Source organism: Durio zibethinus, chromosome 8, assembly GCF_047325235.1.
Source record: "Durio zibethinus cultivar Kanyao isolate XHJ-2024 chromosome 8, ASM4732523v1, whole genome shotgun sequence".
Classification (NCBI taxonomy): domain Eukaryota; kingdom Viridiplantae; phylum Streptophyta; class Magnoliopsida; order Malvales; family Malvaceae; genus Durio; species Durio zibethinus.
Window position 1 is genome coordinate 20,561,724 of NC_143169.1, and position 27,971 is coordinate 20,589,694.

General features: G+C 33.6%; 2 protein-coding genes across 3 annotated transcripts; one reads left to right on the forward strand and one right to left on the reverse strand.

Moving 5' to 3' along the window:
- Nucleotides 1–3,366: 3,366 nt before the first annotated feature.
- LOC111278910 (N-terminal acetyltransferase A complex auxiliary subunit NAA15-like) lies at nucleotides 3,367–27,904 on the reverse strand. Its single transcript, XM_089764643.1, has 27 exons — nucleotides 27,812–27,904; nucleotides 27,660–27,716; nucleotides 26,558–26,636; nucleotides 25,840–25,922; nucleotides 25,603–25,752; nucleotides 24,155–24,270; nucleotides 23,206–23,311; nucleotides 22,144–22,215; nucleotides 21,925–22,040; nucleotides 20,907–21,039; nucleotides 19,653–19,730; nucleotides 19,499–19,552; nucleotides 19,293–19,363; nucleotides 18,865–18,919; nucleotides 18,647–18,742; nucleotides 18,096–18,224; nucleotides 17,917–17,999; nucleotides 17,603–17,833; nucleotides 11,444–11,567; nucleotides 11,269–11,376; nucleotides 11,013–11,144; nucleotides 5,566–5,622; nucleotides 5,349–5,446; nucleotides 5,168–5,226; nucleotides 4,968–5,079; nucleotides 4,765–4,865; nucleotides 3,367–4,089 (listed from the first exon to the last, which is right to left on the reverse strand). The coding sequence occupies exons 2-27, from the start codon at nucleotides 27,708–27,710 to the stop codon at nucleotides 3,887–3,889; spliced, it is 2,697 nt and encodes an 898-aa protein (XP_089620769.1). The 5' UTR covers nucleotides 27,711–27,716; nucleotides 27,812–27,904; the 3' UTR covers nucleotides 3,367–3,886.
- Nucleotides 6,256–7,710, forward strand: LOC149517598 (uncharacterized). Of its 2 annotated transcripts, none has more exons than XM_089764644.1 (2): nucleotides 6,256–7,226; nucleotides 7,556–7,710. In XM_089764644.1, exons 1-2 carry the CDS (start codon nucleotides 6,383–6,385, stop codon nucleotides 7,588–7,590), a joined length of 879 nt encoding a protein of 292 aa, XP_089620770.1. In that variant the 5' UTR covers nucleotides 6,256–6,382; the 3' UTR covers nucleotides 7,591–7,710. The 2 variants fall into 2 exon arrangements, with proteins under 2 accessions (XP_089620770.1, XP_089620771.1); XM_089764645.1 differs by having other exon boundaries at nucleotides 6,256–7,208.
- Nucleotides 27,905–27,971: the final 67 nt, after the last annotated feature.

The window sequence follows — 27,971 nt, forward strand, 5'->3', positions numbered from 1 at the left end:
ACAAAATTTAAATTTATCAAACAAAGGAGTTTTGAGGATTTTCTTACCATCTTGGAAACTAAATTGAGCTATAGGATCTTTACTTAAGGTGGTTAAACCTATAAAAAAAAGACCAAAGCTCTAATACCAATTGTTAGCTTTTTAAGTGAGATGGTAATCCAAGAGGGGAGTGAATTGAATTTCTTCAAGTCTTTCCCAAACAATGATTTCAAAATAATTGAATGAAAAATTAAAATCAATATCAAAATATGACGCTAATAACAATAAATTGATAATCTTAAACCAAATGCAAAGTAAAAAGATAAGGATAGAGAAATCAAATACAAAAATTTATAAAAGTTTGATCATTCTCCACAAGGCACCCTACATCTTTTCTTATTGGTTGTCCACATCAAAGCTTTAATCCACTATTCTTGAATTGAAATTACAACTCTATCATTTTCTTAAAGCTTAGATAACAACCTAACACTTACAATATCAAGAGGATACCTCACCTCTTGCTTACAAGATAACCCAAATAATTTTTGCAAACTAAAATACCTCTCAAGTTTGAGTGTTTGCCTAATAAAGTACAAAAAAATTTGATGAATAAATAACAACAATATTTTGGATACAAGAAATACAAAGGATATTGAATTTAAGATCTAAAACTCTTGATTTCTTTGAAAGAATAAAAATATGACTTGTTTGATCTTACTCTTTTGATTCATCAACCTTTTTGGTGAGTTGGAGTGCCTAATTTATAGAAAAATTGAAGACCTAGCCATTAGAGATGGTTTGGAAGAAGAAATGCTTGTTGAAAGCTTGAAAAACTAGCTATTACACACATTTTTGGATAGACCCAATCGATCAGGTAAGGGACTCGATGGATTGGTTTAGATAGGAGATCGATCCTGCAACCCAGGTGATCGATCCTGTCAAGCTACTTTGTTGTATCTTATTTTACACTCTACTCACTAATTTGATCATGTCTTGAGTTATACAATTTCAAATCAAAAAATGTTTGAAGATTTAGAAACTAGATTTAAAGGGCTTTCTATCCATATAAAATTCATCACCTAATTCATTGTATATGAATTATAATAAATTTTCAAATCTACCCCTTGTGCAATTTTAAGACAATTACAAAGTGTCTAGTAAAAATTCAAAATCTTTTCTTAGAAAATTTGAATTTTGATTTTGTTTGACCTACTAGAAGGTAGACTCAAAGAGTTTTTCAACCACATAAAATTCAAATATTAAAGCTTTGTGAATTAATACAAAAAAATAAAAACAAATTTAATGTTAGAAAACTTTGTTCTTGTAAAACAACTTTTTTAAGTTAATCTGTTTCTCAAAATCAATATTATCAAAATTGTATTGAGTCCAAAATGAATAAGTTCACTTTAAAAACAATAATTGAACTTTCATTTAAGCTCAAATAAATAATGTTTAAAGATAGTTTTGATTTGAGAAATATGAAAACAAAGAAAGGTTTGTTTAAGCTTTGAAAATCATATTATTTATCTAGTACCAAAATATAAAACTTAAGAAAATGTACTAAATAAATCTTTTTTAAAATCTTGATCAAGCTTATTTAACTTAATATTTTGTCATTTCAAAATAAGGATCAATTCAAGGCTAACAAATTTCTTGCAATTCAAAAGCATTGAGACTTTAACCATTCGGCCAATCTAGTTTCAAGAAAAAGATAAAGTTTACATGCACCATTTGAAGAATTTCAAGCCTACATGGACATTAAGACAATGGGCCAAGGAAGTTTCCATCAAGAGGGACTCTTTAGCTTATACAATAAACGAATTTGGATGGAAACAAATTGTCATCATCTTGTAATCCTCCCTTAGCCAATTAGGATGAAGATGTGATTAAGATTGAAGCTAGCATGATCAAAAGCCAAGATTACTTCTCAAAAGTACCATTTGGCCAAGGCAACTTGAACATATAGAGACCACATTCGGTAAGGCTCTTTAAAGATGAAGATATGTTTGATCCATTAGCAATTGAATAGGAATAAAACTCTTGTAAATTCCTTTCCTTGTGGCCAAACCTCCTTTTATAAATAGGAAGGCCATTCACTTGATCTGATCATTCCTCATTCCTTACCCCTCACCTCTCATTATTTTTACTTTTCTCTTAGTTTTTAAATTATTGTCTTAGATGATAGATTTGTCAATAACAAAAGTTATTTTTTAAATTCTTTTCTTTAATTCAAGAAGTGTTTATTTTCAAGATCTCTTTGTCTTCAAAGTATTAGTACTTCATTACTTTCGGTTTTAATTCTTGTTTTTCTACTTCATTCTTTTCGACAATCAGTTTCTTTTCTCCTATTCTATTTTTGATTTCATGCAACATTGTTTACATTCGTTCTTTCATGTCATACAAGTTTCAACTAATATTATATATCTCCTACAAGTTTCAAGTTCAATAATTCCTACTTCTTCAATCTAAGTGTTAGTTCATGTAATTCTTGTTTTATTTCTTGTTATTTTCGACAATCACAAGTTTTTCTATTTTCAAGATTTCAATTCTTGTTATTTTAGATCTAGTTTTTTGTTACTATTTTTAGGTTGTTGACGGTCGGTGGAGTTAAGATACATGCTTACATTGTTTTCACTCTTCTATTTTATATTGTTTTGCAATCAACTCTATTCTTCCATCATTTTAGATATAAGAGTTTAAGATCTCACCTTTGACACTTGAAGCTATCCAACATTACAATCTATAATCTCTTGAGAAACGATACTTGAATATTTATTTTATTATTTGATCTGTGCACTTTGAGATATTATAAAAATTAGCAATCAATGCCATATGATTAACAAAACTAAGAAATAGAATAAGATTCAATAAAATTTGAAAAATATAAAAAACACCTACATAAAGTAAATAATGTTAGATATAGCGATTGCTATATATGCCAACAAAATTTTTAGTGAAAATAATAAAAATAAATAAATTATTATCTCTTAATAAATTATGTTAAATGAGTGATAATAAATAAATATCCCAACATAATTTAAATAATAAATAAAGGCAGATCAATTTGTTAATTAGATAGAATTGTCCTTTTAACAAATGCAATTTAACGTTTCCATGATGACGTGACAATTTTATCGTGTTCATTTATTCTTCCAGACAACAAGCCCATCACAATTTTATTGAGCCGAATCCCTCCTTTTATGCATTGAAATAAAATTTTTTTAATTTTACATATGAAATTAAAAATTATCACGTATTTTTTCATTTATTAAATTTATTTTTTATAATTATTTTAGATATATCTTAATAAAATAAGTAATAACCTATCTCATTAATAAAATTTTTAAAATGAATAAATAAATAACAGAAGACCATAAGAGGTAAGGCTTAAAAACAACAAAACTGGAAATTTCCGATATCCACTCTTTTCAACTCCGTAGCAAAATTTTCCACATTATGTTGGTAAGTTTATACATGACAACTAATGAGACGGACAAAAAGTACAACATGCTCCATAGATTAGCTACAAAACGGTATATTTCTACGCTGACCAGAAGATTTCAGAACCAGTGCCCAAAAATTTTCTGGAATTCCTCAAATTTTGGGGCAGAACCACGGAGCCAGCCATCTCTAAGGATCTCAGCCAAATGGTGAGCAAATTAAAAGCAAATTTAAATATATTCAACCCTAAAAATCATATATGCGAATCAATTATACACATTTGCAAAGGAACGCATTTCACAATCAAAAAAGGCAGAAAATTTTGATCTCCAGCCATGGCATGCACAGCTTCCAGATTCTCCTCTTTCCTCGGCTGCAAAGCACTCTTTTAGGGTACAATCAACGAGATCCATCATTCAAACACTTGATCTCGGATGTCAGTTGATGCACGTAAGTAGCATCATCTTCAAATGGTAAGGTTTTTAAATGCCTCGAGCTTTCCATTTGATATAAAGGAATTTGTATTTTGACCAATTTCAGGATGGCATGTGCCGCCATTCACAGGGTTTTTGCTATCCTGATTGTTCAACAAGTTGTGCACGGCAGAGCTACGACTACCTTCAAAATAGGTAGAGTAGGGAAAGTACTCCGCACATCTCACTTTCCATCCTGCAGTATAAGAAAATTATCAGACCAAAGACCTAATACTTTCAGCCAGAGATTTTACATCAGACTATTAGCCTTTCCCCAAAAGCATAACATATCCAGACATGAAAATTTCCATTATTTGTAGAATACTTTCCAATATACTCGAGGTTTGACAACTCCTGCAAAGAGTGCCACAGGATATGGAGCAAAATATGAGACAGCAAGTGAGAACAGAAATTAACAGAATTTTGCTTCAATTGTCTAATAAGCTATCTATAAAGAAGGTCTAATCAAAGAATAAGCAACCATTTCTTGAATAATTTAGTCACATAGCTTGCAAAAAGAATTGAATAATCATTAAAAGAAAGTGTGATTGGTACAAGCCAATAATAATCACAGCATACATCTTTTAAAGATTAAACAGCATAATTACAAAGACCAACAAGCCATCAGAACTTGTGAGATAAATCCCACAAAAAATCGTTGAATGATGTTGAACCATAGATTAAAAAATTGTAATTTAATGTATTATTTTTAGGCACCTAATATACTATATTTAATAACAGTACATAGAAATGTCAATACCATTAAAATTCTTATGAAAAATGAAACTAACAGTAATTAATTTCAGATGTTGTTAATGAGTCAGTCTAAAATTTCTAGTCAGCATCACTTTATATGAAGAATTATACTTACTCAAAGCAGCATCTTGGTCAACAAGAACCTTTTCGAGGACTTTATGGACTGCAATACAGTCCTTGAGTTTCCACTCCATTACTGGTCCAAGTGCTCCATTCCTGGATAAGCAAAACAGAAAGAAACAATTAATGTCAGGAGCAAGTTGCGATGCATGGAATCAGTATCAAACAGCAGAATATTTAATACAGTAAAAGCATTACGTTGGCACAACTTTATTAGATGAATCTTCAATTAACTTAACAGCCTCAAGTTCCTTGGTGGGATCCAAGGTATATAACATTTCTGCAACTGCCACTCTATGCATCAAAGAATCTGCAGAACAGAAAAGTGAACATCGTATGACCATACAACCTACCTCAAGGAGCCTAAAATGCATCATGTTTCGTAAGGTCAATAATACCTTCATGTTTACCAAGGAAAATTTTGTTTGCTTCACTAAGATTTTTTTCCAGCAATTGACTGCAGAAAGAGAAAATAAAGGGATTTAATGCAACAGGCATCAAAATAGTACTATTAGTAACAGCAATACAACAAAATTCCAGTTGGGGGAATAATTATTATAAAGCCATTTCAAAGAGAACCTGATGGATGGCCGCTCAGCTTCTAAGACAGTCCAAACAAGTTTTTTAGCATCAGTCACTGGAGCGGGCATTGAGCCCACTTTATGGAAAAATTTTATCTGCATTACATTAAATTCAAATAAGCAGTGTAGAGACTACATGATCATTGTATCTAAGAACAAAAAAGAATGTACTTGTGCATAATAGTGCACAATATGATAAGGCAGATGTTACATACCAAGCAGCGATGTGAATCCGGATTCTCAGCGTCCAACCTTAGCAGTTGCTTTACAGCCTTAGGGAGAAGAAAATAAAACAACACCAACACATTTATATGAGACCATGAAAAAAAAAAAGTACAACCGAGCAAAACCGTTTTTCATCTCAAAGATATTGTGGGAAAACATTTAGTTACAAGTGGTTGTATTTTGTAATCTACTGATTGTAATCTGTATATATCTGTATCCCTAAAATTGAGAATTTGTATCTCTAGAATTAAGGACAGAATATCAGGATAGACAATTCCTTGATTATAGGGATTAGATTTAGGAATATTTAGTTTCTTAGTTTACTCTCCAGTTAGTTGTATTTAAATCTATGGTGTTTGTATGATTAATATACAAGTTTTCAATATACTCTCATTTTTCCACATGGTATCAGAGCTTTAGACTCTTCTTGGGAAGAAAATTTCTCAGCCTTCATTGCTGAATTTTTAGGCCTTCATAGCCAAATTCTGTTAAGTCTATCATACTTTTATTTTGTTCCTCTTTTTTTGGCCTTCATTGCCTATACTTGTTTCAGTCCTGAGAAAGGTAATCATGTCAGAAATAGCAGAATCTGCCGCTACTACTCGATTTGGAGAAGTAACAACTGGCCAAACCACAGCGGAATTACAGAATATCCAAGCTGCGTACAGGTTGAATGGAAAGAACTACTTGAAGTGGTCTCAGTTGGTTCAAACCTTTCTAAAAGGGAAAGGAAAATTGAGCCATCTTCTTGGCACTGGTCCTGAGAAAGGAGATCCAAAATTTGAGGCTTGGGATGAAGAGGATTCTATGGTTATGTCATGGCTGTGGAATTCTATGATGCCAGATATTAGTGACACTTGTATGTTTTTGTCCACGGCCAAAGACATTTGGGAATCAATTCGTCAAACCTATTCCAAAGTTAAAGATGCTGCTCAAGTCTATGAGGTCAAGATCAAGACTGCAGCTCTCAAACAAGGGAATAAGTCAGTCACAGAGTATGCTATTCTTCTTAAAAATCTTTGGCAAGAGATGGATCACTACCGGTGCATAGAAATGAAGTGCAGTGAAGATGCAACAACTTTGAAGAAATTTATTGAAAAAGATCGAGTCTATGATTTTCTTGCTGGACTGAATGTTGAGTTTGATCAAGTCAGAGTCCAAATTCTGGGAAAACAGGATCTGCCCTCTTTAAATGAAGTGATATCCATGGTTAGAGCAGAAGAGAGCAGAAGAGGAGTGATGCTTGACAGTGTGCATGTAGAAGGATCTGCTATGGTCTCTAATGGTGGGAAGAACCAAAGCTTAGAACAATTACCAGTCAGTGAGAATGGGAAGGGTGATTCGGCTAAAACTTCAAATCGCGACAATCTTTGGTGCACCTATTGCAAGAAGCCAAGGCACACCAGAGATCGTTGCTGGAAACTACATGGAAAACCTTCAACTTCAAGCAAAGAATGGGGTTATAAAGGAGGACAGCCAAGAAATCAAGGACAAGCTAACATGAATGCAATGGAGTTAAACCAGGAGAAGTCTCAGGAACAAGGAGAGTTGGATAAAAAAGAGATTGAGAAACTGAGAAGCCTATTGGGAACTCTTGAAAAGGCTACTGGTGTATGCTCCTTGGCACACTCAGGTAAGGACTCTGGTGCAGGTAAAGTCTCTAATTCTCATGGATTAAATGTCTCAGATAAGTCCATTAAGAGTTCTTGGGTCATTGACTCAGGAGCCACAGACCACATGACACATTCTTCACAAAAGTTTAGTACATATACCCTATGTCCTGGTACTAAGAAAATTACTGTTGCAGATGGTTCACTTACTACAGTGGCAGGATTAGGAGATGTTCAAATTAATCCCTCATTCATTCTTAAAAATGTTCTTCATGTTCCTAGATTGTCTACTAATCTGATATCTATACAAAGACTTACTAGAGACATGAACTGCAATGTGACTTTTTATCCCTCTTACTATGAATTTCAGGACCAGGGTTCGGGGAAGAGGATTGGACTTGCTAAGGAGAAGGATGGACTATACTATCTTGAGACATCCAACAACATAAGTAATATCAAGAATAGTTTACCTTTGTCATTTCTTTCTGAACAATCTTCCAATAAAGACAAAATCTGGCTTTATCATTTTCGTTTTGGACACCCTTTTTTTGGAACTTTGAAAAACATGTTTCCTTCTTTGTTCAAAGGATTAAACGTTGAAGAGTTTCATTGTGATGTTTGTGAACTTGCAAAACACAGACGTGTATCTTTTCCAATTAGTAACAAAAGAAGTTCTACTCCCTTTTACTTGATTCATAGTGACATTTGGGGTCCCTCTACAGTTCCTAATATTTCTGGGGCAAGATGGTTTGTGTCATTCATAAATGATTGTACCAGGGTTTCTTGGGTTTTTTTACTTAAATCCAAATCAGATGTGAATAGTGTGTTTTTTAGCTTCCAAAACATGATCCAAAATCAATTTGGAGTGAGAGTCAAGAGATTTAGATCTGATAATGCAAAAGACTATTTCAACCAGACTCTATCCACCTATTTCCAAAATGAGGGGATTATCCATGAGTCATCTTGTGTTAATACTCCACAGCAAAATGGAGTGGCAGAGAGAAAAAACAGTCATTTACTAGCCACAACCCGAGCCTTCCTTTTTCAAGCAAATGTGCCCAAATCTTACTGGGGGGAAGCTGTTCTCACTGCTACACACATTATAAATAGGTTACCTTCAAGGGTTTTGGGATTTAAAACTCCTATGGAACTACTCTCACAATTCTATCCCAACCTTAATACCACAAACAACCTCACACCTAGGATATTCGGTTGTACATCATTTGTTCATATTCACAGTCATAATAGGGGAAAGTTGGATCCGAGAGCAATTAAGTGTATCTTTGTGGGGTATTCATCAACTCAGAAAGGGTATAAGTGCTATCATCCTCCTACCAAAAAGTTCTCTGTGTCTGCAGATGTCACTTTTGAAGAAAGTAAACCATTTTTTATTCAACCTTATCTTCAGGGGGAGACAACATTTATAGAAGATAAGGATAAAGACTTCTTTTTGCTTCACTTGTCATCCTCCTCCAAAACAGTTTCACCCATTAATTCTTTTGAACCTAAACCCATTTCTTCAGAGTCCAAGTCAAACACTGATTCTAAATTTGAACCCATTCCAAACACCGAAGTTGTGACTAAAGATAATACTATTCTTGATTCTGTGAAAGAATTACAGGTGTACTCAAGAAAGAAAGTTCCAGCTCCTGAACCGGTGCAAATCCAAGAACCTGATCCTAACTCTGGAAATGAGGTAATTAAAGTTTCTGATTCTATTTCTCAAAATGAGCATGACTCTCCTAAAATTAGTGATTATGATCTACCTATTGCCATTAGGAAAGGAACTAGAGAATGTACTAAACATCCATTATACCCAATCTCTAATTTTGTGTCATTTGAAAAGTTTTCACCATCTCATAAAAATTTTCTTGTGAGCCTAGACACTATTTCTATTCCAACTACATTATCTGAGGCATTATCCAATGAGAAATGGAGGCAGGCGATGAAAACAGAAATGGAGGCCTTAGAGAAAAATAAGACATGGGAACTGGTAGAGTTGCCTGCAGGAAAACATCCAGTTGGGTGTAAATGGGTTTTCACTGTAAAGTATAAGGCAGATGGTACTATTGAAAGATACAAGGCCAGGTTGGTGGCTAAGGGCTACACTCAAACTTATGGAGTGGATTATCAGGAAACTTTTGCTCCAGTTGCCAAGATGAATACAGTTAGGATTTTATTATCCTTGGCGGCAAATTACAATTGGCAGCTTCAACAATTTGATGTAAAGAATGCCTTTTTACATGGTGATTTGGAAGAAGAAATATATATGAAAGTTCCACCAGGATTTGGGGGTCATCTAGAAGCACAAAAAGTATGCAAGCTAAAAAAGGCTTTATATGGCCTTAAACAGTCTCCTAGGGCCTGGTTCGGGAGATTTGCCAAAGTGATGCTAGGAATGAAATATAAACAGAGTCAAGGGGATCACACACTGTTTATCAAGCACTCAGATTCGGGTAAGGTCACAATTCTATTAGTATATGTTGATGATATAATTGTAACTGGAGATGATGAAAAAGAAAGAGAGTCTCTAAAACAGTGTTTGGCCAGAGAATTCGAGATAAAAGAACTAGGGAGATTGAAGTACTTCCTAGGAATTGAAGTAGCCCACTCACGTCATGGTATTTTTATCTCACAACAGAAATATGTGATGGATCTTTTGAAGGAAACTGGGAAGCTCGCATGTAAACCTGCAAGTACCCCTATAGATCCTAATCATAAGCTTGGAGAAGCTAATGAAGATACTGCTGTAGATAGGGAGATGTACCAGAGATTAGTTGGAAGACTTATTTATCTCTCACATACTAGACCTGACATAGCATATGCTGTGAGTGTGATAAGTCAATTTATGCATAGCCCTAAAGAAGTACACCTACAGGCTGTCTACCGTGTACTACACTATTTGAAAGCCAATCCTGGGAGAGGTATCTTGTTTAAAAGAAATTCAGGGTTGGTACTAGAGGCATATACAGATGCTGATTATGCAGGTTCAGTAACTGACAGAAGATCTACCTCAGGCTACTGCACTTTTCTAGGTGGTAATCTTGTAACTTGGAGGAGTAAAAAACAGAATGTGGTGGCAAGATCAAGTGCTGAAGCAGAGTTTAGGGCAATGGCTCAAGGAATTTGTGAACTACTATGGTTAAAGATTATTCTAGAAGACTTGAAGATCAAATGGGATGGACCAATGAGACTTTACTGTGATAATAAATCTGCAATAAGCATTGCACACAATCCTGTGCAACATGACAGAACAAAACACATTGAAGTAGACCGGCACTTCATAAAGGAAAAGCTAGACAGTGGATTGATTTGCACCCCATATGTATCAACCAAGGGTCAACTTGCAGATGTGTTGACTAAAGGCCTCAATAGTGCGACATTTCAGGAAATTATTTCCAAGCTGGGAATGGAAAACACCTATTCACCAGCTTGAGGGGGAGTGTGGGAAAACATTTAGTTACAAGTGGTTGTATTTTGTAATCTACTGATTGTAATCTGTATATATCTGTATCCTTAAAATTGAGAATTTGTATCTCTAGAATTAAGGACAGAATATCAGGATAGACAATTCCTTGATTATAGGGATTAGATTTAGGAATATTTAGTTTCTTAGTTTACTCTCCAGTTAGTTGTATTTAAATCTATGGTGTTTGTATGATTAATATACAAGTTTTCAATATACTCTCATTTTTCCACAGATATGTTACAGAGACTATCTAATTCACACATTAATTCATTGAATGAATACAGTAATAAGACATATGTTTGCGATAGAAGTACAGAAGAAGAACATCTCATGTTCAATTTTTGGAAAATATAAATACCTGAAAGGCAAGCAAAATCTTCTGCTTTCTCATGTTTACTTCGAAAGAAAGCAGGTGTGTCTCCAAAGAATCAGGTGAGTTCTTCTGAAGTAACTTCAAGTACTTTGTTGACTCTGACAAGGGATCCTCAGTCTGTTAAAAAAAACCACATTAAACAGAGTCATAACTTAATAGGCATAAGAGCAACAAATTTTTACAGCATAATAGGACTTCAATCGGGAATCTAAAGCACAGACAAAAGACAATAATAAGTAACCTTCAATAATTTTTCTCCAATAGGATCTGGATCTACGGGTTTAACATGTCGTTTTCCAGACTTAGAGATGCCACTAGCACTGGATTCTTCATTTTTCTCCTCTGCCTCCTGAAAGAATGCACAGCATTAGAGTGAAATCACCAAATCAAAGAATCATTAAAACAAGTTGATATACTTTCTTAGCTCGTTCTGCCTTTCTCTGCTTCTTCATTTTCTTTTTGTGAGAAGGAGTCTTTGATGTGTCATCCTCTTCTTCAGCTGGTGAGTTCAAAGGAGAATCGTACAACTTTATATAGCATCTGCACTTCAAAATCCAATAATTATCATAATATGGAAATAATAAGTTTGAAATTGAATTAATCAAAATTTTCAAGTATAGAGCTTCTTCTGAAAAGCAAAGACCAACATGGATACCAGACAATGGATCAATCACAAAAACTATTAACTTAATTGTTGCATGGTCCATCACTGCACCATCCCCGTCCATTCCATCATCCCATCAATAAGAATCAATATAAAAAGTTATAATCATCAAATAAATTTCTGGTATGTTAAAATGCAACTCTCCATCCTTGGTGCAACAGAAATCCCAGAAACCACCTTCTTCCCATTTAACCAGCCACCATCTCAAATTACCCCAGGGAACATTTAATCCTTTCAATAATAACATCATGAAAATATGAATTTACAAAAGAATAAACAAAAGAAAATTGAGACTACCAAGGAAAAGTTTTGATCCTGTTTGACATATATCACAAGGTCTCAGCATCAGGGGAATCCTCTAAAGAGTAAAGACAATATAAAATACTATCCTAAGTATGATAGAAGTAGATAGCCTCATAAAAGTTAGATACTATAATCTATGATATTTGTTAACTTAAAGTTGACTTAGGCATCAGTTGAATACAAAGTTTTGAAGCAGATCCAAATATTTGCACCTTTTAATAGTTAATAATTTGAGGGAGAGGCATTTGAACTTAAGACCTCCTTCCCGTACGAGAGGTGTTATAACAACTACGGTATTGTCAAGCCACAAAAATATTTGCTTTCTAATATTACTTAATGAATGAACAAAAATTACTGTAGGTAGTCTTTGGTATGGGTGATCACTCTAAAAACTATGGTGGTTTGCATATGGTAATTAGATCACTATGTTTGGTAAACACTTTGTGATCCTATGAGGCGGTAATCTCAGATCACTAAGAGTGATTAAATCACTGCCTTAGAGAGTGATTTAATTCCCATGCAAAATGATGGAATACTTTTATCACTGAAGTGAAGTAATATGCAAAATTAATAATAGTCAAATTTACCCATTTAATATGTGAATTAAAATCTTGTTGCATATTAAAATTGTAATTATTTTATATTATAAATTTTTATATTTTCAAACTAATATTCATTATAACAAGTTCAAAATAATTTTTACTTTGTTTAATATATTACGCATTTTTACCTTTTTTAATATTTTATATATAATATAATTTTTTATTTTTCTTTTATTATGAATTTAATAGATTGGTTTCATTTTCTAATTTACATACTTTTTTTCATAATTTATATTATAAAAATAAATTTACCTATCAATAAATATATTTATTAATTTAATAATTTAATTATATTTTATTATAAAATAAACAAATATTACTAATATTTTACAAATTATTATCTTTGAAAAACCATAAAATTATTAATTTATGTAACTATTTGTGGGAAAACACTTATTTACAGCTGGTTGTAATCTTGTAATCTGTATATTTATATTTGTATCTCTAGAATTAAGTATTTATCCCTAGAATTAAGGAAGATTTAGTTTCCTAGTTTAACCCCTAGTTAGTTGTATATAAACCTAAGATTCTTGTGTAATTGTAGAAAAACAGTTTTTCAATATTACATTCAGTTTCCACATGGTATCAGAGCTTTAGGCTCTTCTTGGGAAGAAAAATTTTCAACCTTCATTGCTGACTTTTTTAGGCCTTCATTGCCGACTTTTTTAGGCCTTCATTGCTGAACCCTTTCAAAGAAAGATATCACTATCACCGGAAATGTTAACTGAAAAAATCACTGGAGTACTATAGATGTCTCAGAAACAAGGAGAGTGCAACAGGGAAGAGATTGAAAAGCTTAGAAACTTATTGAAAATCCTTGAAAAGCCTACTATGGTATGTTCTTTAGGTAAAATTTCTAGTTCAGGTAAAGCTTTCGGCTCTCATGGATTAAATGTCTCGGCTAAACCTATCACGAGTTCTGGGGCCATTGACTCAGGAGCTACAGACCACATGACACATTCCCCACAAAAGTTTAGTACATATAACCTGTGTCCTAGTAATAAGAAAATTGTTATTACTGATAGTTCACTTACCACAGTGGCAAGATTAGGAGATGTTCAAGTTAATCCTTTGTTTGTTCTCAAAAATGTTCTTCATGTTCCTGGATTGTCTACTAATCTGATATCTATACAAAAACTTACCAGAGATATGAATTGCAAAGTAACTTTTTATCCCTCTTATTGTGAATTTCAGAACCAGAGTTCGGGGAAGATGATTGGACTTGCTAAAGAGATGGATGGACTATACTATCTTGAGACATCAAATAACATTAGTAGTATCAAAAATAGTTTACCTTTGTCATTTCTTTCTGAAAAATCTTCCAATAAAGACAAAATTTGGCTTTATCATTTTCGTCTTGGACATCCTTCTTTTGGAACCTTGAGAAACATGTTTCCTTCTTTGTTCAAAGAATTAAATGTTGAAGATTCTCATTGTGATATATGCGAATTTGCAAAACATAGACGTGTGTCTTTTCCAATCAGTAACAAAAGAAGTTCTACTCCCTTTTACTTGATTCATAGTGACATTTGGGGTCCCTCTACAATTTCTAATATTTCTGGTGCGAGATGGTTTGTTTCATTCATAGATGATTGTACTAGGGTCTCTTGAGTTTTTTTACTTAAATCCAAATCAGATGTGAATAGTATGTTTTTAAGCTTCCAAAACATGATCCAAAATCAATTTGGAGTAAGAATCAAAAGATTTAGGTCTGATAATGCAAGAGACTACTTCAATCAGTCTATCCACCTATTTTCAAAAAGAGGGGATTATCCATGAGTCATCTTGTGTTAATATTCCACAGCAGAATGGAATGGCAGAGAGAAAAAATAGCCATTTATTAGCCACAACCCGAGCCTTTCTTTTTCAAGCAAATGTACCTAAATCTTATTGGAGGGAAGCCGTTCTCACTGCCACACACATTATAAATAGGTTACCTTCAAGAGTTTTGGGATTTAAAACTCCTATGGAACTACTCTCACAATTTTATCCCAACCTCAATACCACAAACAATCTCACACCTAGGATATTTGGTTGTACATCATTTGTTCATGTTCATAGTCATAACAGGGGAAAGTTGGATCTAAGAGCGATTAAGTGTATTTTTGTGGGGTATTCTTCAACTCAAAAAGGATATAAGTGCTATCATCCTCCTACCAAAAAATTTTATGTGTCTGCAGATGTCACTTTCGAAGAAAATAGACCAGTTTTTACTCAACCTTATCTTTAGGGGGAGACTTCATTCATGGAAGATAAGGATAAAGACTTCTTTTTACTTGATTTGCCACCTTCTTCAACATTTACACCCATTAATTCTTCTGAGTCGAAACCTGTTTCTGCTGAGTCCAAGTCAAACATTGAATTTGAGTCTGAACCCATTCCAAATACGGAAGATCTGACAAAGGATAATATTGTTCTTGATTCTATAAAGGAATTACAGGTGTACTCAAGAAGGAAAGTTCCAGATCCTGAACCAGTGCCAATCCAAGAACCTGATCCTAACTCTGAAAATGAGGTAACTATAGTTTTTGACTTTGTTTCTCAAAATGAGCATGAATCTCCTAAAACTATAACTAGTGATTATGATTTGCCTATTGCCATTAGGAAAGGAACCAGAGAATGTACCAAGCATCCACTATACCCAATATCTAATTTTGTGTCATTTGAAAAATTCTCACCATCCTACAAAAATTTTCTTGTGAGCCTAAACACTATTTCTGTTCCAACTACATTATCCGAGGCATTATCCAGTGAGAAATGGAGGCAAGCCATGAAAATAGAAATGGAGGCCTTAGAGAAAAATCAGACATGGGAACTAGTAAAGTTGCCTAAAGGAAAAAATCCAGTGGGGTGTAAATGGGTTTTCACTGTAAAATACAAGGCAGATGGTACTGTTAAAAGGTATAAAGCCAGGTTAGTAGCTAAAGGCTACACTCAGACCTATGGAGTGGATTACCAGAAAACCTTTGCTCCAGTTGCTAAGATGAATACAGTTAGGATTTTGTTATCATTGGCTGCAAATTACAATTGGCAGCTTCAACAATTTGATGTAAAGAATGCTTTTTTACATGGTGATTTGGAAGAAGAAATATATATGAAGGTTCCACCGGGATTTGGAGGTCATCTAGAAGCAAACAAAGTATGCAGGTTAAAAAAGGCTTTATATGGTCTTAAACAGTATCCTAGAGCTTGGTTCGGGAGATTTGCAAAAGTGATGCTAGCAATGAGATATAAACAGATTCAAGGAGATCACACATTGTTTATCAAGCACTCTGATTCAAGGAGAGTCACAGTTCTATTAGTGTATGTTGATGATATAATTGTAACTGGAGATGATGAAAAAGAGAGAGAATCTCTAAAACAGTGTTTGGCTAGAGAATTTGAGATAAAAGAGCTTGGGAGATTGAAGTACTTTCTAGGAATTGAAGTAGCTCACTCACGGCATGGTATTTTTATCTCACAACAGAAATATGTGATGGATCTTCTGAAGGAAACTGGCAAGCTTGCATGTAAACCTGCAAATACTCCTATAGATCCTAATCATAAAATTGGAGAAGCTAATGAAGATGCTGCTGTAAATAGAGAGATGTACCAAAGATTAGTTGGAAGACTCATTTATCTCTCACATACTAGACTTGACATAGCATATGCTGTGAGTGTGGTAAGTCAATTTATGTATAGTCCTAAAGAAGTGCACCTACAGGCTGTTTACCGTATATTGCACTATTTGAAGGCCAATCCTGGGAGAGGTATTTTATTCAAAAGAGATTCGGTGTTAGTTCTAGAAGCATATACAAATGCTGATTATGCAGGTTCAGTAACTGATAGAGGATCTACCTCAGGCTACTGCACTTTCTTAGGTGGTAATCTTGTGACTTGGAAGAGTAAAAAACAGAATGTGGTGGCAAGATCAAGTGCTGAAGTAGAGTTCAGAGCAATGGCTCAAGGAATTTGTGAACTACTATGGTTAAAGATTATCCTAGACGACTTGAAGATCAAGTGGGATGGACCAATGAGACTCTACTGTGATAACAAGTCTGCAATAAGCATTGCACACAATCCTATGCAACATGACAGAACAAAACACATTCAAGTAGACCGACATTTCATAAAGGAGAAACTAGACAGTGGGTTGATTTGTACACCTTATGTATCAACCAAGGGTCAACTTGCAGATGTGTTGACTAAAGGTCTTAGCAGTGCAACATTTCAAGAAATTATTTCCAAGCTGGGAATGGAAAACACCTATTCACCAGCTTGAGGGGGAGTGTGGGAAAACACTTATTTACAGCTGGTTGTAATCTTGTAATCTGTATATTTATATTTGTATCTCTAGAATTAAGTATTTGTATCCCTAGAATTAAGGAAGATTTAGTTTCCTAGTTTAACCCCTAGTTAGTTGTATGTAAACCTAAGATTCTTGTGTAATTGTAGAAAAGCAGTTTTTCAATATTACATTCAGTTTCCACACTATTACAATATGCATGGCTATTTTCGTACTTTTAAACAAAATAATGTTTGATTTTTAGTAATACCAAACACAATGATCTTTAATTTCTAATTAATTATCAACCAAAATGATTTCAAATCACGAGTGTTAAGATCACCTTGGTAAAAAGATCACCTCAGTAATTACATTATTATAGTGATCTTGCAAAAGATACCAAACGCTACCTTAGGGAAAATTTTCATACTTTGAAAGCAAGGTTCAAGCAATGCATCATTGCAACTTTCAACTAACGCATGATGAATGCACCCTGAAATATAGGCAATCATTCCCCATTCCCCATTCCCCAAAAGACAAGGAAAAAAAGAGAGGCCAAGAGGAACCCAGCCCAAAATGAAGAACCACATGCATGTATTGGATCAACAATAGGTGACAAACACTAAAAGCACCCTAACAAGGAGATAACAGAAATTTCATAGCATTTTACACCCACAATCAATCAAAATGAGTCTATTGTGAATCACTGAAGAGCTTGCAGATCATAACAAACATGCTTCACCTGATTGCACCAGCTGCTGCTTTGTGAAAATAAGCGTGTGAATGCAATCGATCTTGAAATTTTAGCATTTCAACATATGCACGCAGTGTCATCTTCCGTAAACAATAAGAATGGAAATCAAATTGATCTTCAGTAATATCAGCATAATGCTTCTCCACAGCTAAAAATTTCTTCAGGGCCCGTCCAAGATCACCTTGTCGAAAGTAACTTTCTCCAGAAGCAAGTTCATACCTTCAAAAGATGAATAAGACTCAGTAGGTGTATTGAAATTATAAAAGATAACAACATGACCGATGCAATAAATAAAAACAGACCACATGCACTGCATGTCCTGAAGGTTGTTGTGCTGGTCCCCATCTTTTGTAAACAATATAGCAGTTTTTTCTGCCAAAGCCACCTTCAAGAGCGAAAAAAGCATGTGAAGAGTACAATAATAGTGAAAGAAATATCATTAGTGATAAATATGAAATATGACAAGAGACGGGACGAAAACCTGATCAGCCTGCAACATTCGCTTCACAGATTCACTGTTTATATAGCGGTCTGCAAGATCCATACATCTAGCTTCATCTGCCAATGAAGCTGCAGCTACCGAATCACCAGCATGTTTCAATATCTGGCTCTGTCACCAAAGAAGAAGCAACTAATATACACCTACACCCAGCTTCAAGAAAATTCCAAGAACTTCTCCAAAAGACAATAAAGGAACAAGGTTCATCAAGAAGCAATAGCCATGTATCCAAAGAAAAACATGTATCCGTTTTATATGAATATGTATAGCAACTTTGTACAAATTAGTACACAACAAAATATTCAATGTCAGTATCATAGTAAGTGATAAGTCTCATACAAGTGAGTAATAAGTCCAAGGAAATATCTTAAACAGTTTTCAGGCAATGCTATGTCTCGTGAAAAGTGAGAAACCAGGCAAAACAAATTCAAAATATAAGAATAATAAAATAAAAAGGGATCCAGCTGACAAAAATATAAAACCCTGCAGACGAGTCCAATGCAAAAAATTTAAGATTGATAACAAGAACAAACCTTGACAGAGTATAAATCAATTACAGTTGGCGTGTGCTGTATAGCCTCATCAATTTTTGAAAGAGCAACATCATATTGTCCTCTTCTATCATAATGCTGCATCAATGAATCCAAAGTTACTAAAAGGAAAATGCAAAGAAAGCACCAAATATTTATTGAAAGGAAAAAAGAAGAAAAAACCATGGTCCATGGGATGAGGAAAACTGATGGTTACCTACCTGAGCCAAAAAGAACAAAGTCCATAAAAGTGTTGAAGGGGGCTCTTTCTGTGTCCTGCCCTCAATATAAAACACAAGCAAACAAATGACTCAGCATAATACCAAATGTATGCTTGTTATTAGCAGACAAACAAAAATACATGGGTACTTTGCACACAACCATATGGAATAACCATTATGTACTCATTTAACAGATAACCCATAAATGACTTGAGGACTTGACTAAACAATAAGCAGTAATAGATAAATCCGCACTCAAACCGCACTCAAACCACACTCAAAATCTAGACATTTGGACACTGTCAAGACTTGCTACAATATCACACAAGGGCTGAAAGTATATATTACCTCTAAGAGTATTAAATCTAAACATTTATTTGCTTTAAGACTTACTAGACTATTATAAAAGGGTTCAAAGCTTACACTACCTGTCAGGGTATCTCCCAGTTGTCTTGATTGAATGCTCCAACACAAGAATAAGTTGCTCCAACATGTCTGCCTGTATAAGTGTCAACAGAACAGGAAAACCAGTCCTAATGAAATTATGCTCCCCACAAGTTGCCGACAGTTTAGGAAAATTAATGCTTAGAAACTTGATTCTACTTGTAGAATAAATTATAGTAAGCAAACTTACCTTGCCAAGGTGATCATACAAAGGAGAAAGATCTGAGAATAAAGATGGAACCCCCTGAGAGCACAGAGAAAATATATCATTATTTCACCCAACAATCTAGAAACACCAGTCAAACTAGCACCAAAAAAAAAAAAAATCTCATTGGCATAAATACCTTTGTTAGAAGAGGCTTAATGTAATTAACTGCTGCTTCACGAAAGTTGTCTCCTTGCAGAAAATCAAGTGGTATCCTCTAAAAATTAAGAAAACAAAGTTCCAATTTAAGTGCTGGAAAATTCATCATACATCATAAAGAGAGTAGGCATTTATTGGCAATGACGAGGCACATCACAACAGCAATAATTACAATTCTCATGCATGAATATATAACAAATAAGGGTTTAGAGGAAGAAAACCATTTAATTACATGCTCACTGCAAGAGTCAAATTCCAAAAGCTCTAAAGTTTGACACTTTATATCAATTGTGATGCTGCCACCACAGCAAGTCTCTAAAAGTGTGTTTGGTTAGGGGGAATCCACAAATTTTCCCCCGAAATCTTGATGGTGGGTATTTAATTCCCACATTTGGTTCATGATAATCTGATTACAGGGGAAAATATCAAATTCCCAACAGTACCCAAAGTCGCCGAATCAAAAACCCACCTCTCCCTGTGGTATTCTAGGATTCCGGGAGGAAAAGTTGTCTTATTTTCAAATTTGACCAAAATAAAAAATTTATCACATAGCTATTACTCTTTTGAAAAGCAAGTCTGGAAGTGACTGGAACTCAGTTGTAGGTTTTTTTATAAACAATATAATTTTTTTTTATTTTATGCTGCAATTAAGGTGTTTCAAGGAAGAAACATATGAAAGTAGAATTTTAACCACCAAGTGTTCTTACTACTGTCACATCAAGAATCAATTAAGTATTTCAGCATAACACCACAACCATCTTTTTCTAGATTAAGAATATCACATCAATGGATAGATCCTGTCTTTGGTTAAAGCGCATCACTAGATTCTACTCATCACATCATTTCTTATTTTTAAGCCATCAAGAAAAACAAAATCCATACAAGAGTATTTGTAAAGATAGCCACCCCTCTCTCTAAAGAAGGGGAGAAAGCTTGACAGTTCCATAGAAAAGCAAGGTTTTCGTTGGAATTTCATCATCTCATTATGTGTATAAGAGGATGCAAGAAAGAGAGAAAAGGAATCTAGAGTAATATCAGCAACAGAACATCCCAAGGTACCATTTGGCAATCGTAAAACAAAAAAAGAAACAGAATTGAATTAATATGACTAACAGCTAGGGCATAATAAAACAATTTATACCAGCATATTCCACCACTGGGAAGCTTTTGCAACAAACTGAACTTATCATGAACATCCACCTTAAGAAATAGAAGCACAACATAAGTGCATCACCTTAACTGCAGACGACCAAGTGTACTGTTGTGCAAGCGATTTGTATAATGCATCCAATTGATGAATTTCATCAGAGGAGTACTTGCCAATTTCAGAATACAGGCCAAAGCATTTCTGCAAGCCTTCATAATATCTGAAAAATATAAAAATTGTAAGTTGGTCGGCTTCCAGTTAATCAGACCTAAAAGCAATAAATTACACCAATATATAGGCACGTACTAAGTGAAAGAGAGAATTTAACATTTATGTAATATGAATTTCCTTCATTCCCCAACCTGAGAAAGCACCGAAGAGACTATTGAGACAGGTAGAGTATACTATCATAGAATTACACCTGTACTCATAGTTGCTTTGCTTCTTTTCAATTATATTTACATATAGGATCGCACCTAATGTTTTTTTTTCCCTAAAACAACTAATTATACTTCATTCACTATAATGATGACAACTAAAATCATGTTGCATAAGGCAGGACACTATGATATAAAATGTTACCAAGAACAGTTTGTATGTGTGGTAAAGTAGTATAATATCAATGTCAAATACAACTTCTCTAAGCAACGGCCTAACAGGACACAGAAATAAAATGATCCCAAGAATGCAAAAAAAAATTAAATATAATCTCATTTAATGTAAAGATACCAGAATGTAAATATAACATAAGAGATACACTGATTAGGTTCAAGCTTAAAGCACCACCAAATATAGAACATCAAAAACAATATGATTATTTCCGCTATCCTTTCAACCCTTCATAAAGTTCTAACAAAGGTAAAGGAATTGTGAGTGTTACTACAAGAACCTATTAGCTCAAAAGATATATATTAAATTACATCCATTATTCAGAAAAACTAATAATTCTTCATTCCCTGGAATAAAATACACCATGGCAATAAGAAAAAGAAGTACATTAAAGCTTTGAGAAGCACTAGATAGAAAAAGTTGGTTGATATTATTTGCTATGAAAGATTCATTAATGAGTATAAGTAGGTGTTTATACCAGACATATAAGATTCACCTGTAATTGTCAGGATTCATGGTGAGTAAAGCCTTGTAAACATTGGCACCTTCTTCTAGGCGTCCAAGCTTCACCAGGAGAGAAACCTCTTGTTCTTTGTAAGTCAATTTATCAACCTAGAAGAATAGAATTGGTTAGGCTTTTAATGTCCAAGAACTCAAAACTTAAAAAACTTTTAAACCTTAAAAGTATCTTGGCTTTATATATTTTGACACTTACTATTTTGGGCTCTTTCTTGTACAATTCCTCAATTGCTCTATCAAGAAACCCACGTTCCTCTAGCAAAGAGATCTGTAGAAAAATAACATAACCATTTAAACATCAAAAAAAAAAAAAAATTCAGAGGGCACCACTAGTCTGCTAATATGCTGCATCCATTATGCAAAATATATGTAGTTAAGTATGTATCTATGCAAATATATAAAAGAAACTTATAAAGAAATAAATGATATCGCAAGGGTTTGTAGGTACTTGTGCAATTGGTTAAACTATTCCAAATCATGTTACCGGTTTTAAACCTAAAAGGTATGTAAAAGAGAAAGGTAGACTTGTTTATTAATAATTCAGCAACAAAAATTCAGGAATGGTTCCATAGAACATTTAATTGGAGATCAAAAGATAGAGATGATTCAGAAGCTGCTAGCTACAAACACCACAGTTATGATTCCTTGTAGAAGGCACAACACTTCTTTGAACTGAGCCACATTTCTTTCTAACATGAATCATATAGCTAGACAGCAAAGAGTCAAATATCATATAGATGCCAAATACCACTATGGGCTACCAGTTAGTCCTCCATCTCAGATTAATGTAAATTTGGAGACGATTAACTTTTAGTCCTCTGCCAGACACAGAATCATGAAAGGCTAAATTTCAAAAGTAGAAAGATTAGGTGTGCTCATATTAGGTGTAACATTTACATGGAAATACAATAGATTTTGGCAGAAATATATGCGGAAGGAAAAAAGAAGTTAAGAAGAAATGGATAGTTTTTTCTAATTGTATGTAAAAAAAAAAATTAATTAAAAAATGGACCCCATTTATAAATAAAGTAAAAAGACATTAATATGTTTAAGTTTGTACATTTATTATTACTTTATTTGGCTTATGGATAATTGCACCAACTGCATTGATGTCTGGTTAACTTGTGATAACAAACTCAGTCACTCTCATCATATACTAGTATAAATTCTAAAATTTGGAATATCTGCAATGAACTCATGTGAGGCAGCCACATGCATATGAATGCAAAAAAATATAAAAGCAGTACATGAGCAATACCTTATATAAAAGCATTTCACCATGCTCACAACGTTCATTATCTGGTGGATAATCATCTTCCAGTGTCCCTTCATATGCTTCCAAAATTTCAACTGCTTTTGAACCACTGACATCAACCAAAAAAGGGCATTTAGCATAAATACCAAAGGATGAAAGAACTTAATAAGTGAAACTTCAAACTTAGAACTCCGTGGCTGGACAGAAAGAAAAGGAAAAAAAGCTGATAACTATGTCCCAATGCAATAACTTCAATTCATTCAATCAAATATGCAACAGAAAATCATTTGACACCAACAAGTAAAAAGCCAAAAGAAAATATGGCATCATCATTATGTTCAGATAAAACCATAGCAAAAACAGCAGAACTCTGCAGTTAACTAGACATTTGAAGGCTTTGTCCAAGCATTGTCAGTAAAATGCTAATTTGCAACAAAATTTCATAAATGCATGTGCCACCAGCTTTCTAGTATAGTAATAGGGTACCTTCCTATCTACTTACCTACCTATATATATTATTAACATCTTCAACACAGTCTAAACCCACCATAAATTGTCATAAAAGAATTCTGATACCTTCAACTGAACCTTTTATTTTTTTAACCTTTTATGAAATCTTATTGGATGCTTAGTTAAAATCATACAAACCAAATGAACCACATGTTAAAAATCTACAGTAATTTTCACCATTTTAGCACCCATTTGATCATATAATTAGAAACATAGAGTTCTGATTTTTAAGCATTTAATTTAAAGAAAGGCTTTACTTATGTCAAAAAATGTTTCAATCTTCCATATTAACAGGCTCTTCAATTCTTAATTTCAAATATAACATAACAATAACAACATTCTAAAGCATGTTGACAAAACAAAAGTCGATAGAAATTGGTGAAAGGTAAGAATAAGAATGGAACAAAATTTTTATTTGAAGAAAAAAAAGAATGGAAAATACTTTGAGTTTAAATGGTGGGCTACAGCAAAGCCAATCCAGTTGATGGGATGATTTGGTTTCAAAGTCAAAAGTTGTTGTCTTGTCTCAACAAATCCTGTCAAATCTCGCATTTGTGCCTGCAATACAATAGATAAAGCAAAAACACAATAATTTCTGAGACAACCTGAAACAAGAAAACTAAGAGAATACAAAACCATGATCAAATCCAAAGAAAAAAAAAAAGGTCTCTCAAACTTCATATCATAGTAGAAAGACAAGTGCTCATGATCTTCATACTTTTTCCTTTAAAAGTTCAAGGTATATAAATCGTAAAAATAAAAATGAAAAAAAGCACAAATAAATACTAACAACAAATGACCTTAATCATCCAAATATCAGGAGTTAAGAATCCATAGACTAGGGCAAGCACCAGAAGAATGATGGAGAATAATAGAAATTGAAATAATCAATTTCAGTATCAAAGACGCTGATTTTTGTAAATATTTTGGAGCAAGGCACACATGCAGATGAAGTTAAGAGAAGCATCAAATTGGATCCGATCCAAGCAAAGGTCATTCTACAAACACATCAACTATCAAGGAACTAGTAGAATGAAAGAGAAAATGATCTGTGGTTGTTGACCAGAAAGTATCAATTCAAGGTGGCTGATTCTTATAATGACAACAAAAGGATCTAACCATACCAGTTGCATATAACCGTATTGCTTCTTTTATTTCCGTGTGTGCGTCAAAACAAAACCTTCAATTACGAGCTAAATCTGAACCATCAGGTCATTAATACACTGCCAGAATATCAGATGATGCCTATTATATCCTTTCTCATCCCCCAAAGCCTGGTCTAAACTTGCAAAGTTATAAAACCAGCTGACTCATCTACTTTATAAGTGTTTAAGAAGATATGTTTCATGGTCTAATACATCTGCCTAAATTCCATTCCTCTGGTTTAAGCCACATATCTTCATTTTTTCGTTACCATTTCAATACAACCAGGTCCTGTCTATCCATCTACTAGCAGATTCCTTCAAGCAACTAAACAGCTTCAATTTGATAGAATTTATTTTCACTGCTAACTTTAGCACAATCTTGGGGTTTTCATCCAGTTATATTAACAATGAACCTGCCTTTACCATGAAACTTACAGCTGTGAAAAGGTTGGCAGCATACTATTTTAGTTGCAATCTTGACTTGCCTATTTGAACCCCAATACTTAAGATTATCAAATTCTACAATGGAATCTCAAAACCTTTTATGGAAACCACAAAGCTTACAAGAAATCTTATACAAAGGAACTCCTTTAACAATTTGAAAAATGTCATGCCAAGCATCAATGGCAAGAACTTGTGTGAGCATGTACTCCTTACTTAATATCAACCATACAACTTATGAACATCTTGGATTAAAAGCTGAGTCTGGAAGTACAAATCACAGAGAAGGTAAATCAGGTATTACCTGCAAAAGTGACAAGTCCCGTAGTATTTCAATGTTCTCTGGATCTATTCTCAAAGCATTGCGATAGCATTTTATAGCCTCCCTGTATTCTCTATCTGACCGATAGAGTAGACCATAAACATGCCAGCAAACATGGCTTTTTACATCATTCTACATTAAGGCATAAACATGAAAACAATGTTAGGAAAAAGTGACTCTGCGTTGACATCACACAGATTGAAGGAAAAGAAAGAAGACCTTTAAACCTATCCGAACGAGCTCATATGCTTCAGTTTTACGATCCATGCAATTTAAGGTCAACCCCTTCATTGACAATGTTTCTGACAACAAGGAATAAAAACACATAAAAAATATAGACACAATAAATAAACAGTTACTAGAAAGTATAAAATACTACTTCAAAACTGCATATTTAAATTAAATAAAATGCAGTGAGAGAACTACTGACACTATACCAATACCACACATTAATGAATATTCACAAAAACCAACCAAGATGAAGAAATTATTCAAATAATGCAGATTTTAAACCCTATAAGTTAAAAAAAAAATTAGTTATATACCCAAAGTAATGCGATATATTCAGTTGATAGAGGGCATCCTTACATTGATACTGCTAGAATGTTCCACTTATCTCTAGAATCATCATACATCATGGACTAGTCACTAGACAGCTAGTTATTTCCAAAATGCAATTGACATCAATCATAAGACATAAGAAAGGAATAAAAAGAAACAATTATGTCAAGTTCAAAGGCATTTTGTAAAGATTATCCAAACCACAACATAGATACCAACACAAACTATCTAGTAATAACATTGTTTCTTCTAAATTATAAAGTTCTTTTTGTTTCAGATTTCTAGCATCTTTACACCGGTAAGTTTAAAAAGACCATGAAAATATAAACACTAAAAAATAAGTGCCTCTTGGCCAAAAATAAATAAATTAAACTACCTCCATGATCAGGAAACTTTTTCAGTATTGCATCAGCAGCCTTTAATCCTTTCTTGTACTGTTTAGTTTCATATGATTTCTGCAACGATGAGAATATATAAGAGCTTTAGCAATAACACATGGACCTTCAAGTCAATAATATAAAAATTCAGCTATGAGAATTAGCTAGAGGATAAACTTATAGTATGGGAGTGGCAATAGATAAAACTTAATTACATAACTATCAGACTAAAAAAAAAACTGTGTCAAAAGTTCATTTCTATAGAAGTTGAAATGGAGTGAGAATTCACCAGTCAAAAATCTATTTCTCACAATTAATGAAAAAAAGGAGGGTTCTCAACGGTGTGTGGAAAACATTCAAATGTTGCTATTCTATATCAAATACCAACAAGTTCTTAAAATATATAAATATTCAATTTTAACCTGTTAAGCCTACAACTACATTAAGAACGGCTGAGTCAATTTATCAATTCTTAAATTGATTGCTTCAGAAAGGTCATTATACAGTCTTCAACGGTTAAGTGTGTCAAAGCCAAAATGCCACAATTTCTTCCCATTAGGAACCAAAAAAGTTCAAACTTAAAAAAGTTAACATGCAAGTCAAATTACTAAAATAGAAAGAGTCACGAAACCCTTTTATTTTCATTTTCTAATTTTCTCAATGATGATACAAATGAATTGTCACCAATGCAAAGCACAAAGAACATCCTTACTTCAAAAAAAAGTTCAAAGCAAAATTCAATCTTTTACAGTTGCTTTTCAACAAAATCGAACTCATTAACCTAAATTAAGCAAAGGCAATAAGCCTAATAAAGCACCAATAAAATAACAATTTTTCGAAAACTTGCAAAAAAAAAAAAAAAAACCTAATTGACAAACAAATTCATGTAGTCCAAATTTCCATTTCTCATTCCATATCCATCGATTTTCTCAGTAACAAAATAAACCAGTATCCAGCTAGGTTTTAGCCAGCAAAGAATAAAAGAGAAAAGAAGCGCGATCGTATAAACACAAACTAAAAAAAGCAATAAGAGTATAAATTCCAAGTAGAAATACGTTGACACGAATTGAAATTAAGAGAGAAAGATAATCGAAGTCTTACGACGATGAGCTTGAAGAGGTTAGCTTCTTTCGGAGGCAACGAAGCTCCCATTGTTTTCTGTTTGGAAGAAAATTAAAAACGTCTAGACGGAGAATAAGAATCGTAAGGAAAAAAAAGGGCTTAAAGAGAAATTAAAAGATTTAGAGACAGACAGTGAGAGTTAGGGGTTTGCAAGAAAGAGAGCGAAGATAGTGATGGCGTTTATCCGCTGCTTCAACCCTATTGTGAACAAGAATCTTAAAAACGAAAAAGTTTTTAAAAATAGAATAAATAAATACGTGCTTAATAATTATAGACTGTTAAATTACCAAA